General features: G+C 39.9%; 1 protein-coding gene across 4 annotated transcripts in view; it reads right to left on the bottom strand.

Annotated features, from left to right (window-relative positions):
• SLC25A26 (solute carrier family 25 member 26) overlaps nt 1-19,104 on the bottom strand; it is an 82,589-nt gene that overhangs the window by 44,665 nt on the left and 18,820 nt on the right. Inside the window, exon 6 of one of the 4 annotated variants that reach the window (XM_071813255.1) lies at nt 16,663-16,722. The exons of the other annotated variants lie outside the window; for them this stretch is intronic. Within the exon in view, the coding sequence (XP_071669356.1) occupies nt 16,663-16,722 (60 nt within the window). The remainder of the gene's footprint in view (nt 1-16,662; nt 16,723-19,104) is intronic. 4 annotated transcript variants of the gene reach the window in all.

A 19,104-nucleotide genomic window follows, 5' to 3' on the forward strand; every position in this document is an offset into this window, starting at 1 on the left:
TTTCCGAAACCTGCAAAATACTTTTGTTCAATAGGATTTTCCAATGTTGTCATTTCTTTACTGTCAAAGCACAGTCTGATAATTTCTCTGTTAGGTAACAAACTTCTATTTCCTGATTATTCTCATGGAAAAATAAAAGAAGGGGAAAGGTAAGGTACTAGTAACTTCCTGTTAATTCAACATGCTTCATCAAGTAAAGAAAACCAGGGTACCTGCCATATTGATGCCTGAAAGCAGCCTGACCCTGCAAACATCTCATTCAGGCAATTCACACTTAAGTTAACAGGAGCCTGGAGAGCAGAACAGCTCTTAATACACAGAAATACCAATAGTTCTGGTTTATAGTGATTTTTTTTACTGTACTAAAATACTTCAAAACACACTTGTACAAAAATCTTTTCCATCCCAGTAACATGGAATGTTAAGATGTGATTGAACAGAAAAGCTTTAGGGTCACAAAATGCTATCCAATTTTACTGTCTCTGATCCAATCTGTAGCCCAGGTATTCACTTTCAAATAGAATTAAAGCACATGGGGAGCTTTATACTCTCTGAACTGTTATTAAGCTGCACTATAAATTTAATTACGGAAACACCTTTGACAGAATTAAATAGTAGTGCTTGTAGGCAGAAATAGAATCACCAATGGTAGAAATAACATTGATAGATTCACATAAAACCTTAGAAGAGTGCTAAACCTGAAAAAAGTGCTAAACCTTAAAAGAAGCAAAGTAGTAGACACCTCAAAAGAAAAAGGTTTCTAAGACCATTCAAGTATCTATAACAGTTATCTGACATGGATACCATTGGTTGAAAATAAACCAACAATGGCAAATTTCCTCCTTTGCAAACATACAGCATTTACAAGTCTGATTCACGATGGGTAAGGGCCATTACAACCCAATGCACATACACCACCATGCAATTCTATGTTCTTGGCTTTAAGCTGCCTGATCCTCCCTTAACTAACTTTTTTTTTGCTATTCCAGGAATTTCACTATAATAAACTATGGAATTTTGCTCATAGAGAGAAAACTCCATAACTAAATCTTCAATTAAATGGTCTCATATCTACCAGGAAAAGGAAAGTGGTACCTCAGACCTGCATCACGGTTTGGTTAGGCGCAGGCTCTCCATAACAACTGCGGAAAGGACATCTGCGCTGATGGAAGTTTGAGGACATTTTGTACCAAGAAGTATTCCTCATTTTTAATTCCTGAGAGGTTTCAGGAATGCCCTGAACTAAACTTTCAACTTGTTAATCTCCACAAGTATTTGGACTGTAGCCCATGTATTTTCAGTGGGTACCTGAGGCACGATAAATGACAGTATTCGGTTAGCACGGTAAAACTTGGCACCTTTGCCAACTAGCAATACCATAAAACATGGTCCTAATCCAACTTTCACCGGCATTGTCGGGTTTTGCCTTCCACCAGCTCCAACTACACAATGCCTGGATGATCAAAATTTAGTTAATCACTTGGATAACGATAGTTAATCAGTATTAAGGTTTCCATCTCCGCCATGTGTTTATAATCCACCTCCAAAAAGTCACTGCTGAACCAGTAAGTAATGGAACACAAGCCATTCAAAAGGATACTTACTTACCTTGTCTCTGACTGTATAGAGGTGCATTTTTAGACTGGTTTGCTATTGAAGCGGTGCATGAAATTGCCTTCTTTTTCCCCTCTGCTTGGCTTTTGAACTCCCCATCTGATTTTCAGCAATTAAGACAGTTAGGCACAAATCTCCTAAAACTTCTGTGAACATCAAATGAACATCTCAAATACATCTGCAAGCATTTTGGTTGAGCTGAGAGACTCCATTTGGCAACATCACTTTGCAGGAAAGGCTGCAGAAAGAGCTCAACAGTTACCTGTGTGGCACAGGCAGGTGACCAGCACAGGGACACCTGGGGAAGTGCCCCAGCTCATGTTGTCACCTGCTCAACCAAGAGCTCAGGGCTTTAGGAGGGAGCTTTGGGGCATGAAAGCAGAGGTGCTGTGGATGACAGGTCCACAGGGAAATGTGTTTCGGTTTTGTATAGAACTACTTCAGTAAAAGAAAGGTCCTACGGCCTTGAGACCAGGATGCAGGACAGGCGTTGGCCGTGCGCAGAGATGTCGGGGCGCACGTCCAGGGACGGCGGTGTGCACACCGCTCAACAGCCGCTCAGAATTTCCTACAGAAAACAGAACCATCCCAAATGCGGTTGAGGGAAAACCACAGATGAAACAACAAAGAAAACAAAAAGCCGCTGCAGACCTGTGTAAATAAACAGTGAAGCTGTTTAAACCCCAAGGATTTCTGGTTTGTGGTGCTGGATTAAAGAGTAAAGCAGAAGCCTAAGAGATTCTGCCTGTATTCTGCTCTCAAAGGAAACATAATGCACAAAAGACAGACTGGCAGCAGAAGGAAGATCCAGTGTTTGGGGATCAGTGTACAACTGTTAAAGCTGAAGTGCTTTTTAACAGGGTTCTCCAACGTATAGCTTCTGTGCGGATGCGCTGGAGATCATTTAGAGAGCCCTTTCCCAAGCTCAGGGCATCACTTAGTCTTTCTTGGCCACAAAATGTTCTCTCTGGCTGTTCAGGACATGTTCCAAAGTCTATAGCCTTGCCGAGGAGATGGGGAAATCTGTGAGGCCAATAGGCCGGCAGACATCTGAGGAACAGCTGCTAAGAACTCTGGAAGTTCCAGGGACCTCAAAGTTGATTAAAAATAGAAATAATTTAATCAAGGTCACATTTGTCCTGAGAAAGAAGGAATTCTTTTTAAATACACAGTATTTTGTTACAGCGAAAGTACTCCTTGTGTTGGCAATTCACAGGCCTTGGGAAAATAAATAGTTTAAAGTCATTCAAGGCCATCCCGTCAAACATTAATCTCAGCAAGTGGTCCCATGTTTCAGTATCTGCCTCATGACCAGGATCTTCCAGCTACCTACTTAGCGCAAAATCCATATTGATCCTTGAAATGGCTTCTTCTGCTAATAGTACCCAGCTCTGCTCCCTTTTTAAATTACAAATTGGGGAAAATACCAGAGAACAGAAATTTAGCAATGGGGATAGTTCCTTTACACACACGAGACATTTCCAACTCCCATACTTCAGAGTTAAAGAGCTGAACTAGATTTAAGCACTTAAGCAGCCTTACTTGTTTCTGGAAGTACTAAGCTCCTTCCCCACTGTTAGGGGGAGCTCTGCATGTCTGGTGGTTTTTGAGAGAGCACAAAGGTAAAATGAAATCACAGGCGAGAAGATACATTCTTTTTAGTAATACACAGGATTCCTGTGGCCTGAATGAGCTAATTCCTAAACTGCTGTGACTATCAAGCAAACCATGGTTTTGCCTTCCCTTCTTTATGTTCCCTTCTGTTAAAGTAAATTAACAAAAGAGGTTAGTTTGTCAAACCATGGATATTCATATCCTTAGCTGAGAGTCATCACGCTTGGAGCTCTGAAAATTTTTCAAAGGACACAGAGCTAAGCATGAGCCGGACAAAACAAGGAAAGGTACTTTCAGTCACTCTGAGCACAGAACACAGATGGGCAGATTGAATTTTCCAAGAGCTGGCCACAATAAACGCATCCCAGGGCACAAGGGGTGACGGCACAGTGGAACAAGGAGGTATTCTTGACTGATTTGGAAGGTTTTGTTTGTGCCCAATGGCTTAAGAAATGTGTTCATCCTTCCTTGAAGACTACATTTGTAATGCTGTACCATTGCTGGGGTGAGTCAGAGGTTAAGTTACTGGCCAGATAAATTCCAACAGCGCAATTTATGTTCACCTGACCCATGGATCTGTGCAACATATTGACTCAGAGTAAAACAAAGGACTAAAGATCTTTTGTATCTTGCCTTTCAGCACTCTGAACAAGCCACAGCCCTGTAGGATCTCATGCAGAATCCTCTCCTCATAGTTTGCCAACCTAAAACACTTAAGTATTTCTCCCTCACTCAATGGTTGTTGTTTTCCCTCGTTTATTTTCTCTCACAAACATCTGGAATATCTAGGCAGGGTGAGTTTACTCTCAGTCATGGTGCATGGACGCCATGGCAGTTCACCAGCCTCTTAAATCATACAACTACACTGCTTTCTTCAAACACCCTCCTAAAATTCCAAATCAAGCATCAACAATTATGAAATAGGCTCTAAAAAGTACAGGAATGAAAACAAACACATCAGGGCTTTTTTGTTGGCTGGTGTTGAAAACTTCACCAGAGCATCTAGTTTGCCTCTCATTTTTTCCACAGTTGTTAGATGTATATACACTTCAGTTTTCTCAAAAACAGCTCGTATTTTACATACTCACATCAGTCTAAGAGATGTGTATCATAAAAGGCACAGTGAGAAGACAGAGTAACGTGCAAGTTTATCCAGAGAACATTTATGCACCTGGCACATTCATATTGTCTCTCAACAGAGCGTATGACACGCATCATAACATCAGGGAAGGGAACGCTTCAGTGATTTGAACAGGCACTGTGGGCTTTATTCTTCTTCCAGTCAATGACAGTTGAGGCCAGAAGTGCCTGACCTGCCACAGAAATTCCTGGGCTCAGTTTCTAATCTCACACTTTCAGAAACTCTGTGTTCTAAAAATAACAATTAGTACTATTAAACATTCAGAATAAGCATCTCTCAACTACATAATATTCAAGATGAACAGAATAAGCACATACCCAGACTGACAACGGAAGTGAAAAAAACAATAGAGAACATGAGTTAACAGAGCCATAAATCCAAAATGAAATTCCTCCTCTTTAAGATGAAGTATTAGCACTCATAGAAAATATGCATATATTTCAGAGTACCAAGAAGGGTAAATAAATAAGAAAACAAAAGAATAACTAAAAAAAAAATACATAAAATACAACCTTGTGGGATATAGTTTTGATACAAATACTATGGACAACCAAAAGAGGAATCTAATGCTACCAAATCCCAGAAAGATTTCATATATTAATTTACAAAACAAATCCTGCTGAGATGCAATCCCAAAGCCCTCACAGAGTCATTCCTTCTACCTTCTCAGAGCAGCTCTCATCATTCTTTTGAACTTCATCATACCCTCTCAGCCAATTCCAAGCCCAGTGAGCCCATCATCTCTTCCCAACCAATCAAGCCAAAATTTTACTGAGTCACTTCTCTTAGAAAATGCACAGTCTACCAAAAATTCTGACAGAATTAAAACCACAAAGACAGATGGTCCCTACAGTGACATTCTCTCTTTCTTTTCAAAAGCCAGTAGAGAAACCAAAAGACTTCAGAACTGGAAAGAAAAAATATCACACTGAAAGTTTCCACAAACATTTCTCACCTTAAAAGTCAAATGTGCTTCCCATTTCCTTTCTGTGGGGTGTTCCCTGTGGAGAACATGAGGCCTTGGAGCCTGCCAGGGCATGGGACAAGAACTCTCCAGTGTCCATGAGCAAGTGCATTGCTCCCAAAGCAACATCGATGGAGATAAGGAAGCATAAAATCAGTTGAACGCCCTTCCTCCCCTTGTCAGGTTTTGATCAAGTCTGCAATTCAACACAAGACCTTACACAACACTAAGAGCAGCAACTCCTTTCACTGCACCTCCGCATTCTCATTGTCACTCTGCAGGTTTCCTTCATCCTGTACTACTGTTTCCCTTTTCATGACAGCTCCAGCTAAGTTTTGATGTCAGCTCTTTCTCTCAAATCATACTGTGTCTACATACGCCAGGTTCTTAGGATGTGTACAGCTTTTTTCCTACCCTGCCCCATAATACAGAACTGAAATCCTCTGCCAAGCACTGCGAGCGTGGGATGAAGTTCCAAAGCTGTCAAGAGTTCTCATGGTGAGAATTTCTCATTCTGAAACCTTTTCTGTGCCCATATCTTTGTTAGCCATTCTTCTGGTTATTACTTTTCAGACAATGAACTGCATCATTCAAAACACTTTGCAACAAAGGTGAGGGACCACCATGCAAACACCCTGGAGAAGCCTCTGCCGCACAGGTCTCGGAGACAGAGTCTTAGGTTGTGCCCCAACTTTTTGGCCCACAATTCTGCCGAGAGGGAAGTCAGCAGGAAAACACTGATGGGAGAATGATTTGACTCAATAAGATTAAAATTTTATCTGTGTAAGATGATGTTTTGCAAGGGAGGATGCAGAAACAAATAAGGGCATTTTCGAAGAGAGGTTTGAAGGGAAAGATAAATGGGGAATAAGTAGGAAGGATCATTTATTTTCACAGATAATAAATATAAGCTGTGCCCCCCAAATATCAATCATTGGAATAAGAAATCTCTGAGCCAGCTGCATCCATTTAAAAGGGTTAATGTAAAAGTTTGGGATTTGCAGTACCTACTTCTACAGTCATTTTTGCTGGGAATGCTTGTAGGAACAAGGACTCACTGAGTGGAGGTTGAATGCTTGCCTTTTAACAGCTGCCAGCTGTGAGGCTGAAACACAGCAGGACACCTTTCCTACCTCCCAGCTTCCCTGAGGATTCCACATCTGGCCCCGCAAAGAGAGACAAGAGACTGGACTGGAGAGAACATGGGTCTGATCCCATCAGGCAAGTGCGAGCTATCTGGCATCTTATCAAGGGACTAGAAACAGAAAAGGGACAGGGTTAGAAAAAGTGCTTGTCTTTCAGCTAAGTTGCAAGCTTATGGGTTTTTGGAGGGCATAGAGGGCTGCAGTGAATTTTCACTCTGTGCAAACTTGTATAGGACAAGAACTTTATCCCTAAAGCACTATGAAAACAACTCTCAGCCATTTGTATAGAACTCAATTATATTATTTAGCAGGAGGAAAAAAACCCAAAACATTGCACTACTGCTGGATGCTTAACTCTTGTAAGCAAAACACTGGGAGTTAAATTAGAAGCAATGGAGTTAGCCAGCTGGAAAGCTGATGGTAAAACACTGAGAAGCCATAATTCCCCACATTCTTTTGCTACCAAGAAATCATACAGCCCTTTTTTAGGTGACTGATAAGCTCAGAGGTAGTGCACGTGATAAACTACTGAAGGGCAATGATGCTTATTGAACAAGGTCAGCACCTGTGTGTATCTTTAAGGAGTAACGAACAGAGCCTGTCTGGTGATCCCCAGCAAGTGTCTGCTAGATGGCACATCAGAGTTCAAACCACCACGAAGTTCAGAACTAGGAAAAAGGCTGCTATGGGCAAGATGCAGGAGGGAAAGGAGCTACTGGAGTAAGTTACTGAATGGTGCAGTGAAAATAAACCTTTGGTCCACTTGTTTTATACTGCTGAAAGAGTAAAACAAGACTCCCATTGCCATTGGGTTGTAGAGGATCTGCAATACAGAAGATGGTTTTCGACTTCATAAAGCATCTGTTATGTAGTCTCGGGTGCATATTAAGACAGAGAAATGTTTACTGCTTCTCTTCAAACAGGGAGAATGAAAAGAGCTATCTTTGGTAGCGTTCTCTATGAAACTTCAAAACATGAATAGCTTTATTAATCTGATTCAAAACTGTAACTAGAAGCGAGGTCTACATGTAAAAGCAAAAGTCATGAATGTGTTTGATGTATTTTAAGTAAGGCAGTGAACTGCAGTTGTTATTTACAGATCAAAGACGCTCCAGCAGGGTCCTGAAACAATTTAAGTGAGAAATGCCAAAATCTGATTTCATCCATGTCCATATGTTGCTTTGAACTTGTAATTCACAGAATTGGTCACTATATTGAACTAATTATCAAGCTTAACGCTTGCCAATTTTGATGGCTGTGCTCCCTTATAAAAAAGTCAGGTTTGAAGGAAGGCGGAATGATATATTGGAAGACGCACAGCCTTTATTGAAATCTGGGAAGGAAAAGCAACAAATATAGAAAAGATATCCCCTCCCTCCAAAAACAAACCATCATTTAAGTTTTCTAATTGGTTGCTGTGACACAGATTAGCAAAATAATAGTTGGCATAAACCAACAGATATAAAAGTAAAGTGGTTAATTCCTCCCCCCTCAAAGGAAAAGTTTCTTGTAACAGTTAAGTGGAAAAATATCTATGCTATCTAAAAATCTAATGAGAACATATATTGTACATAGAAGTAAACCCAAAACAACGATTTCACAGCACAGCCTAATGCATTTAAATTAAAATACAAATAACAGTTAAAAGAAACACTGATAAGTATTTCTGCAGGCAGGAATATATAAGCACAGTGTGTTCTGATATCAGTAAAGAGACTAAAAATTACTTTTTTGCCAATTACTTACAGAGGTTGGAAGTGACCACAAACACTGGCTTACCAAAGTAGTGATTTCTGGAATCACACAGCTTAGGCCGTAATTAAAAAGCAATCTATGGGAAATAGGTTATCACCAGTATTTAGCAGCTAATTTGTTCGTTAATGCCTTAACAAAGCTCTCCTTTGATTGCAGTGGAGGGGGAAACAACTTCAAGCAGATTATTTGCTATTAAGGCTTGTACTCAATTGCTGAGAAGGGCTGATGTGCTCCTGCAATTACAATTGCATAGCAGGAACCTGGAAAACTGGATGGATCCGGCCCATGCCGCAGGCAGCAATTCCCACGTGCAGGGCAGAACTCTGGCCTCTGAATGTTAAGGACAATTCACAGAGTATCCTCACAAACGTGAGTGTTCGCTAATTAATAGAGATGCAAGCTGAATGTTCCTTGATGCCAATCACATATTTTATTTCACCATCACTCACAGCAATGTGGGGTCTTTTTCCCCCCTCTATATGATTTAATTCTATTTCTGTTGCTTTTCCTGCCAACACCACCTCTTCAGACTCTTATTACCCTGTCTCAATTGCCAAGACTTTCCTATAGCAAAAGCTGTGAATAAAAATGTCTTTAACAACATAATTGAACCTGAGGCATACTTTCTATGTAAGAGTTGCTTTGGGGAGCTGTAGCCCAGCTGACACAGAACCTCAGGAAGCCTTCAGCTGCAGAGCAAAGCAAAGGGGCCCATTAATCATATTTATCAAGACTGTCTACCCTGGCTTTCATGCAGTTAGGGGAAATGTGCTATTCTACTTCAGCAACAAGGAGCAAGGCTAAAACAAACTGACCTAACTGCATGGGTCATTTCCAGAAATAGAAAGTATACTGGCAGCACATCTGTGCAGGCCAGAAGGCAAAATGCTTGGACGGTTGGAGAAAAAGGAGAAAAAAAAGGCCACCCAAAACTTGTGAGGTATGTAGCCAGTGGCAAAATTAATACTGGGCCAAATATTCCTTTAATTGGCATTCAATACATTTAAAGTCAGCAAGACAAGATTCAGCTAAGTACCTCATGGTCTTATATTTCATGAGACTTCTAAAATGTTTTCTTACACTTCAGGATTTCATATCAGCAAAAGGAAGAACAGAGCAGACAACCTCCCACTAAGGTATGAGCATTTATTCTGATATGTATGGATACTTTATTTGCTCTTCTCTTTTTAAGTTAAGAGACCATACAATGTCAAATGCAAACACAGAATACAATGTACTAGCTGTTCTCCCATGGAAAATATCCTGGTTTATGTTTCTCTTACTGAGGAGATTGTTTTGTCTGAAAGAGCATTGAGAAGCCTCAGTTTACTCATGACAGAAACTTATCTATGTCACATATTGTGCATCACTAGCAGCCTTTAACTGGGAAAGGTCCAAGCCCGGGACAACCTGAGCGTTGCTGCAACTGCAGCACGATGCCAAAACCTTCAGGCCAAGCTCTACTTTATCACAACTAGACCTGCTGGCTTCGAAAAGCAAAACCACAATTTTCACATATACAACCGGCATAAAAAGAAAATTTGCAGAGCTTACACTTTATTGGCTTCTATAAAATTAACAGAAAAATAAAAGTGAGATAAGAGCCTCGTTTAATAACACTGTTTCCATCTGCAGTATAAACACCAGACCGGCTTTGCCTACATTTCTATAAAAATAATGAAAATCATGCTACCCGCCATCTCTCCTGTTCCATCCCCCACAGGCATTTCCAACTACACACAAAGTGACGTGGGATTCTCAGACTGGGATCATGACCATGTGGTGTGTGCACCCTCAAGATTATAAAGCCTACTGTATTTTTTCTTAATAACAGATAAACTAAAGAAGTGCAGCATCTTGGCAAAAACTGATGCTAAAAGAAAATTTAAAATAGCTTACTGCATAACCTGTGAAGTCTCAGCATGGCCACTGTAATATGTTAGGATCATACAAACTCTTATCTTCTTCACGATCACACAGGCATTATTCCATTGGGCAGGAATACAAAGGGAATGCTACAGACCTTACTTAGTTAATTTACAAGAACAAAAACCCAGTCAAATTTAAAAACAGGAATCAATAAAACCATTCCCAAGCTGAATCTCACTCCATTTACTCACACGAGTTAGTCCCCGGAAATTCAATGGGACGAGTCCCCAGAATCAAATAAAATGAATAACGTTTCAAATGTTACGTTTCCTTTGCAGCTGGGTTGAGAGGCAGGATTAAAACCAATTCAGTTCCAGGATCCACAGGTCACCCTGAGATGGGAGCCCTTCCGAGAGGCATTTCTCAGGCTGGCACCGCAGCAAGCGCAGGCGTCGCGTGCCCTCTAGCGTGTGGCAGCTCGTAGCACTGCAATCTGTCTGCCCAAAGCAGGGAAGGAACGGGAGAAAGAGCACTGTGCTCCACTTTTGTTTATTATTTTTTAAAATAGAAGCAAAAGTTGCCAGGCCCAAAATTAGCTCTTTTTCCCTTAACTGGCCGAAATCTGTACTGTAAGAATTGATTGCTAGTGCACTCCCAAGATTCCCCTTTAAACAAGCCAGGAAAGTTGTTTCATCTATTCTGTTAGCTAAAACCTGGCAAATCTGGCCTTTGAAATATTCTGAAGCTAGGTATGACTTTCAGTGTTTTCTTTTTTTGGTGTTCACTTCTACACTCAAAACAGTGGAAGCAATTTGTATTTACTGCAAGACAACAATAAGTTTGTCTTTCTAAAAAAATTCAAGTATGATCTGTATTAAGCACTTGAAAGAAAAGTTCTTGTAGCAGACTCTCCCGAGTGCATCTCCAGCCATGCTTCCAAACATCATAACTGTGACAAATTACATCAGCTCTCTGCCGCAAATCTGGTTTCCTTTTCGCACCTTTCACTGTAACTTTCGGGTTTCAAATTCAACTTTTCAGTTTCATATTTCTCAATAGATGTCTAATATTTATTTATATATACATAAGTATATAAGCAAGTAACAGGGCCATTATATGCATATATAATCTAGTGACGTGTCAGGGTTGGGTGGAATTATCACTGTTCAAATGAAGGCACGGTTTCAGCAGCAGCAGTCTAGATGAAAAACAGTTTCCTCTACATGCTTTAGCTACATCACTTCAAATCTGCTGTTGTACCTACAGATGAAAGATCATGGTAATACCACCTTCAAAATCTGCACAAATGGTAATTCAAGGACTAAGGCTCCCAGCAAACCCAGCATCACTGACAGGCATGATATTGATGATACCTGCAGACCTGGATTTTCAAATTGAGGGTATGGATGACAAATTCTCACAATCAATGCTGGGATGATTTAAGAGGAGATTTTCCCCAGCCCCACTGCCAGAGGTTCCTCATGCTGTACCAGAAGAAGCCAGTATATATCAGGCTGTTCTTTGAACTGCAGCTCAAAGCTGCTGCTTCCTGCTAATTTAAGCTAAAGAGGTGTTGAAGCCACAGCAGAAAGGAGGGGACCATCACAAAAAAATCACTAGAGCTCACATGTCAATACCTTCAGACCTCCCTCTTGCAGAATTACTTCAACAAGCTACAGAATATGAAAACGTTATCTTTCTGATAAAAGAGAAAGCAAGATGACAGCCACCACTCAATTAGTGGCTGGAGACTCCCAAGTGTTAAAGGCTCCCGGTTGCTGCCAAGTTCAAGGGCAAGCAGACACCAGCCAGCCCTGGCTCCTGGCTCCACACCAGCCCTGCTCCCCACAACCCCACTATGCCCTCAGGTCCTCAAGAGCATCTTCTCCTGGCCAGAAGAGACACTCAGGTCTTTGTGTTAAAGCAGAACCACTGGTTGAGTTAACATCATACAAGCAATTTGGGGAAAAAGCTTTTGATCTTGGATTGCTAATCCTTTTAACTGTGCTTCTGTTTTTTAGCAGATGTAGAGAAATCGGGTAATAGCAGCCCAGGTGTGAAAACCAGACAATTGCTATTAATATTGACAGCAGTGTGATTCCAGTAATGGAAGTATTCCACTGTAAAAATCATGTTTTGGTCTACTTCAGGGTACAATTTCATCCTTGAAAGACAGCCCTGTACTTTTAGAAAATTGCTAAACTGCTTGTTGTTCCACACCAGTCACACGCATTTATAGGACTAGTTGCTTCATGGAGTCCAAACGCTTGACAAGGTATTATTAAAAACAATACCATATTTTACATGTACATGCATCCCTATGTCTCTTTGTACAGATTTTATATAAACAGATATACAACATGCACATACCTTTTTAGGGTTAAAGAATTACCCACTTCAGCACAGACATATAGAAATTGCTTCACCCATGAATGAAGCATCATCTTGACCAGCTACAGCCCGGCCACCAGCAGGATTACTCTACAATTTAGTAAAACAGGAAATCTTCCCTCCCACTGAGAACTACAGAAAGAATTTAGACAGACAAAACACAGTTGTTCATAGTGGAATGTGGCTGTGGAATTAAAACTAAGAAGTCATCACTCAGCAAAAAAAAAAAAAAAATCATAGATTTTTGTTTGTTTCTTTCTTTTTTTTTTGCTTTGAAACAGTCACAAGTGTTAAGGCCAGCCAGATTTTACAGCAGTAGGCACAACTGTCCAGTCCCATTAGACTTGTAGTGGCTTCCTCTGACTTCAGTGTCACGCTGTCAGGCTACAATGACTGAAGATTCAAAGTTATTCCATTAACTCTAAAATCCTTAGTTTGCCCTGGAAAGATTTAAAGATGTTGCTCATCCAGTGACACTATCAGACAGCTTTAAAAAAAAAAAAAACAAAACAAAGTATTTAAATACCCCTTCTCCTCACTTACTTGCTACTTAGTACTCTTACTATTTCAAGTCTTTTCTCCTCCTTTTACAGTGAGGAATAGATCTCTTGGTGCCTGTCCTTCCTCTTCTTACAGTCCCACCTTCCCATGAGGGAAAGGGATGCTTTTGGTGTGTTCTCCTTCATAAGGGATTTGCAACCAACTCCAGATTCTTTGCCACAGATAAGTTTGTTTAGGTGGGGAAATTCATGCTCTCCAGTGGAGAAAGCATGTGTGCTCTTCAAGCCATTGTGAAACATGTGAAAATTAAAAGCAATCAATGTAAAGAACATAGTTTTTAGGTTATATTAAAATAAAACCCAACCAAACAAAAAAACCAACATAACAAACCACCACACACAACAACAACAAAAATCACATATACATTATCACAGCATGAAGAAAACCAGAACAAAGTTAGGAATGTGTTTGGTGAAGAAGAAAATGCCTACACCATGAAGACTGCAGAAAACATCATTTGCAAAAATGCTTTAGCAAAGCCACTCACAGAATGTATGGAAATAGTATCTCTGTTTCAAGCATGCAGTAGGATATGCTTCCTTCAAGACACTGCTTGCATATACATTCACTTGGAGAGAATCTGCATTATCAGATCACATAAACCCTTTTTAGTCCACATAGTTTTCAAAGTTTTTTTCTGTTCAAAGATGCTGGATGCAAGGCCGTGGTGTTCAAAATACAGAAACACTCTGCATACATGAAATTCTTTTCATCTTAAGATATCCACTGATACCAGACAGATGCAATAATTGTACACTCCACTGGTAAACTGTAAATCGATGGCAGCAAGGATGGCTGCATTCTGCTTCTAATCAGTATATATGGATATTACACCTAGCCTGAGAAATAGAGTTCAATCAGAAAATCTGAGATCATTGCACATGCTTACCAAAAAAAAAATGACACCCCTTGCACTCCAAACTTCAACAAGGAATTTGCCTGAGGTCTCTGTCCACCCTGGCTGGTTTATTTGCCATTCAGGCATGTCACCAAACTTATTTCCCACAACTGGTAAATTAGAAAAAGCAGGGTTATTTTGTGGTCTGTAAAAGTCATTTGTAACTGCTTTTCAAGGTCTCCATGTTCATTTCCAAGTACTATTCCAGCGTTTACAGAGAAAAGGCAATGAGCATAACCTACAACAGCAAAAGACAATGATGTCTTCTGTCCATGTGTCAGTGTTCCACGTAAGAGGCAGGGATGTGCCTGAGCCCTTATCCCAGAGCATGGACTTGCCCCTGCTCTTACCCCACAAGAATTACCTTTAAATCTTACACACCTTTCAAAATGAAAATCCCTTGAACACAGATATCTAGAATGGTGCAAGTGATACAAGAGCTGATACAACTCCAGTGATAGGCTTTCCATGACAGGCTAATGTTTATGGTGTGGGAAAAGCAGGGACTTATTTTTCAAATTTCCACCCATAAATCATGTCACACAACTTCTGCTCAACTTTCCACATGGCAGGGGCTAGCCAGTTAATCCATTTTACAGTCCCTATCCCTTTCATGAGACTGTTCTTTTTCTATATGGAAACACCACAGCCAAAGAAATGCTGGTTTCCCAGTAGAAGTCAAAACCCCCAGTATTAGAGACCCTGCCTGGCAAATTCCTGGTTAAACCTAACCTGTCCAGAATTGCAAAATAAAAAAAGCCAGTTCACTTGTCCAGAAGGTAACAAAAGACAGATACTGCACATATTTCATTAAGGAGGATGTTTATTTTTCCAAATATTGTATTAAGATAGTGTCCTGTTTGCCCATTTCTATGGACATCTGCTCTGTAATACACAGAGAATAATAGAAGATCAAAGTTCTAATTGTGCAAGTAAAAGAATGTATTAATAACATTCTTTCTGTCCTACAGCAACAGAGATAAACTTTAAAAAAAACCCTCTAACAGCTAGGAGAACAGGATATTTATATAAAGATGTCCTAACAAAGGAAAAGCATGCAAAACTACCTCTAGTGGATAAACAAACCAGGCTCCCTGTTTGCAGACTGTTCCCTATCGAGCTCAGCCCTCAGAGATCCCCTCCCTCCCTCAGTCAACAGTGTTTTAACGTATCTCAGCTGGGCTTCACATTTTTACACAACCCTTCTCAGCATCCTTTGTTCACTGAGCCTTTAAATTTAGGAAAATGCAGCAGGTGTTGCCTTTAAGGCACATTTTGCTGCCAGTTGCTTTAGATTCTCTCTCCCAGGTAGCAAGTCATTAAGGTGGAGTTTTTTGTTGGTCTTTTTTCTTCTAGTTCCTTCTTCATCTGCATAGGCTGCACTGCATATCCTGCATATCCCTTTTGATATATATGATACATCAGGACACTAGCTCTGCAGCACACACACAAAAAGCACTAGCCCCTCCTCAAGAGACATTATTACTTCTTGGCTTTCTGAGATTGGGAAGAGCCCCCAATTTGTTGCCTGTTTGTCGCAACACTCGTTAATGCAATAGCATACTTTGAACTAGCTGTCTTTCTCCTCTCCGAAATTAATATAGCATGGAGTACTCTCCCTCTCCCAAGATAGCAGTAGCTGTCTTCATCCACTTAGGGTTCTGACTTGCATACACTGAAGGGGAGGAAAAACAAACATAAAAACCATCACAAGCCAACCCACAACTGTACTGACTTCAATAAACTAGGACTCTTTAAAGTGATGCCTAGGCCGTCTCACTGAAAGTAAAATCAACAGCACGCTGTACAAGAGTTGGGTTCAGACTTACCAGTAGTTCACTTTCAAATTCAGAGCTCTGAGGTCTGAAACAACATTGTCAGGTAAAGTGTCATTACCAGCTCTACCTGAACGGAGGCCACCACAAGCAGAGAGCCTGAACTGTCTCAAAAGAGTCTACAAGTCAGGGGACAAGGTTATCATGCACAGCAAAGACTGGCATTAGAAAGCGATTCTCAGTCTTCTTTCAAGACACCTGTGAGTTACAAAGAGCCAGTCATCCTCCATCCCCTTTAAGGAAGAGTTTAATACTAATTTTAGCTCCTTTTGAAACTACTCCTGGGCTAGGGCCCAGTCTATCTGCAGTATTTTTGAAAGTGACGAAAGAGGTTAATACCACACAGAACTCAGGACTTGCTCAGTTCTTCCACACTATGGTAACTCAAGACAGAAGGGACATTACAGTTAACCGTGGCACTGCTTGTGCGAAGCTGCAACCTGCACCTAGAGAGACAGATGGTGAAGTAACTCATTGTATGCAGGCAAACCGCACAAGGCACTTTATTTTCTTGTGTGTTGTCCTCTCATTCGTAATAATGTCCTTTTAAGACATCTGCTAGAGTCCTGTAACATTAATGGAAATGGAAAAGCTCCAACGGGAACTCAGGGGTTTCTCTCTTTTTCCCATGAACTGAACATTATGGAATTTTAACAGATGTTCTACTTGGTCATAGTTAATAAAATGAATTATGCAGGAATTAAAAATCTGGCTCCATTTACTTATATTAGATCCCAGCAGCAGAACTACGTTCCCATTAAATACATTCTAGAGGTTTTACAGTGGGTTTATAGTCTGCTCCTGCCTTGTTATAAGATGGCTGGAGATTTTACAAATGAACTTGTCTCTGTTCTGGAAAACATGAGTAAATTTACCTGTTCATTGACTGTTCTTAGTAGCATGATCCAGTTTCCACACCGATGCACACTGATACACTACAACCATAGGAAAGGACAATTCTCACTTGGATTTGCTTTGGAAATGACATAATGGGAATTCCACATGATTTCACAGCCTCCGATTTCTGCCGTTTATTCAAAGTCTCATTCAGCAACCTAATAACCGTACTCCCACTTGGTGCTTTATCACAAAAGCTTTCCCCTTGGAGCACAGATGCCTCTTCCAGGCTCCTACTGCCAACAGAATGATGCACTGTACCCCACTTCCCTTTCGATTCATGGATTAGTTCAGTGTAACTACATCAAAGGAAGAAGTAAAGACCAAAATTTAACGGACACAAGAGAACAGGCACCAAAAAGGAGGTAGGGAAGGCCAGCAGCCAAAAATTCCAAGCATTGAGGTACACTCATACAAAGTTATTTCTTTCTCTTCTGATATTCATTTGTACAGAAGGTATTCTGACAAGAAAATAAGGGGCATAAGCAAGAGTGAGAATCAAAAATGAATTATGAAACAACTACCTTGCAACAGAACAGAAGCAGCACATCAGCTAATGCAAATTACATGGAGCAGAATAAGGCTGTGCTGAAAAGATCTCCTATGTTCTAGGAAAATATGAGGTTTTAACACTGAACTCCCTTTACAAACAATCAGACTCATTTTCAGTTGAGTCTAAGCAATTAGCAAGCAGATCTTTATTTAGGGACCAAAATCTGCTTTACGTAATATGGAAAATGTTATCCTGATGCAACAACTAAAATTAACCTTTCTTAAATTCTGGCTTAAGAATTTTGCCAGCGCAAGAATATAATCATCCTAAGACTATCAATATTTTCAGCCTTTTCCAATTATTTTTAAATGAAAAATCATGCACTGAAGCCCCTCTATGCAAAAATCCCACTCCACTGTAACTAAACGAAAGGTTTTGTATAAGTAAAGAACCAAAGCACGTAAACAAATTCTGTAAGTACAAAAGTCTTCTGGAATTAAATATCGGCATATATATGTATTGCAGCTACCTGGATGTGTCCCATAACGAATGAATATAGATTTTTATCTGAAAATAAAGACTTTGCCTTAAAGAAGAACTGTACTTAAAGAGAAGGGAAAATAGTAAAATTAAATATCAGGCTTACAACAGTTCCAGCTGAAGGTTCAATATCCTGTTCTTATTCAAGTGGCCATTGCCTTACAATATTTAGTGTTAGAAAAATGCAACAGTCTTAACAGTGTTAAATTCAAAGATTTTTTTTTTTTAGACATCATCTATAATTTGTTTCATCTTGAAAAGAAAGCACATTTCATTTGGTAATCATGTATTTCTCATTCTATTGGACAGATTCTCCCAAAAAGCAATACTTCACCTGAAATCAGTTCTGAAGGATCGTTTATGAATATACATAATGGAGAGGACCCCCATTATATTTCCAACAAAGTGCTGCCATTTTGAGTAAACAAAGTTATCTCAGCAGGGTCACACACTACGCCATGAATATGGTCTGCAAATTAATTACCACCCTGACATATGTCAAAACAAATATGGAGAATAGCACCCAGTAGTAACCGTGTGCTTTATCTACCTGTTAGTATTCAAAATCAGTATTCAATGGGATCTAAATTTATTCATTTATTCAGAACTCCTCAGAGAAATCAAAACGATGCGTTGGCCTTTTTTGCCCATCTCCAAATGAAATCTGAGTGAATAACACGTGTTTAGTGAGCCAGAAAATAAGTGCAGGATGAAGCTGTGGTGGGGGTTACGTTCAGAAAAGCAGGTGTCATCTCTGCACAAATAACTAATTTTTTAAACATTCAAAACTACTGAAATAGACTGCAGAGCATTATCATTTGTCAGCACTTTAAGGATCACTAAATTGGGTATTTCTTTTTTTAGGTAACATCCATCTTTGTTCCATAAACTTAACAAGAGCTGGCTAACATAACCATCCTAAAAACAGTTTTCAGCATGAAGAAAGGCTTTTAAAAGCAGAGCTGTTGAATGAAGGCTTAAAAAGCCTCCATTGTCATCAATGGCAACACAATCAACAGATCTGATCCTGTGTTTCAAAAACAATAGCAGCAAATACCCAAACCTTTTGTACTCAGTTGAGCTATATAAGGAGAGGACAAACCAACAGGTATCATTGAACACAGCCAGTAAAGAACTTTTCCTGGGCAATAGCTGTTATGTTTCCATACTAATTGAGCCTCCTCTTTGTATTTGAGGTACTCATGATACAATTTCTTGTCAAATATGACCTCCTGGGATCCAATTCTGGAACATTTTCACACTTAAAGTTGTTCATCAATATGTTTTTCTACTTTTTTTATAATCTGCCTTCAGTTCACACAGCACGTCAAACACTTCCATGACACTAATCCTCTCATTCACAGTACATTTATGAAGATATTTTCGT

Source organism: Patagioenas fasciata, chromosome 10 (genome assembly GCF_037038585.1).
Source record: "Patagioenas fasciata isolate bPatFas1 chromosome 10, bPatFas1.hap1, whole genome shotgun sequence".
NCBI lineage: Eukaryota > Metazoa > Chordata > Aves > Columbiformes > Columbidae > Patagioenas > Patagioenas fasciata.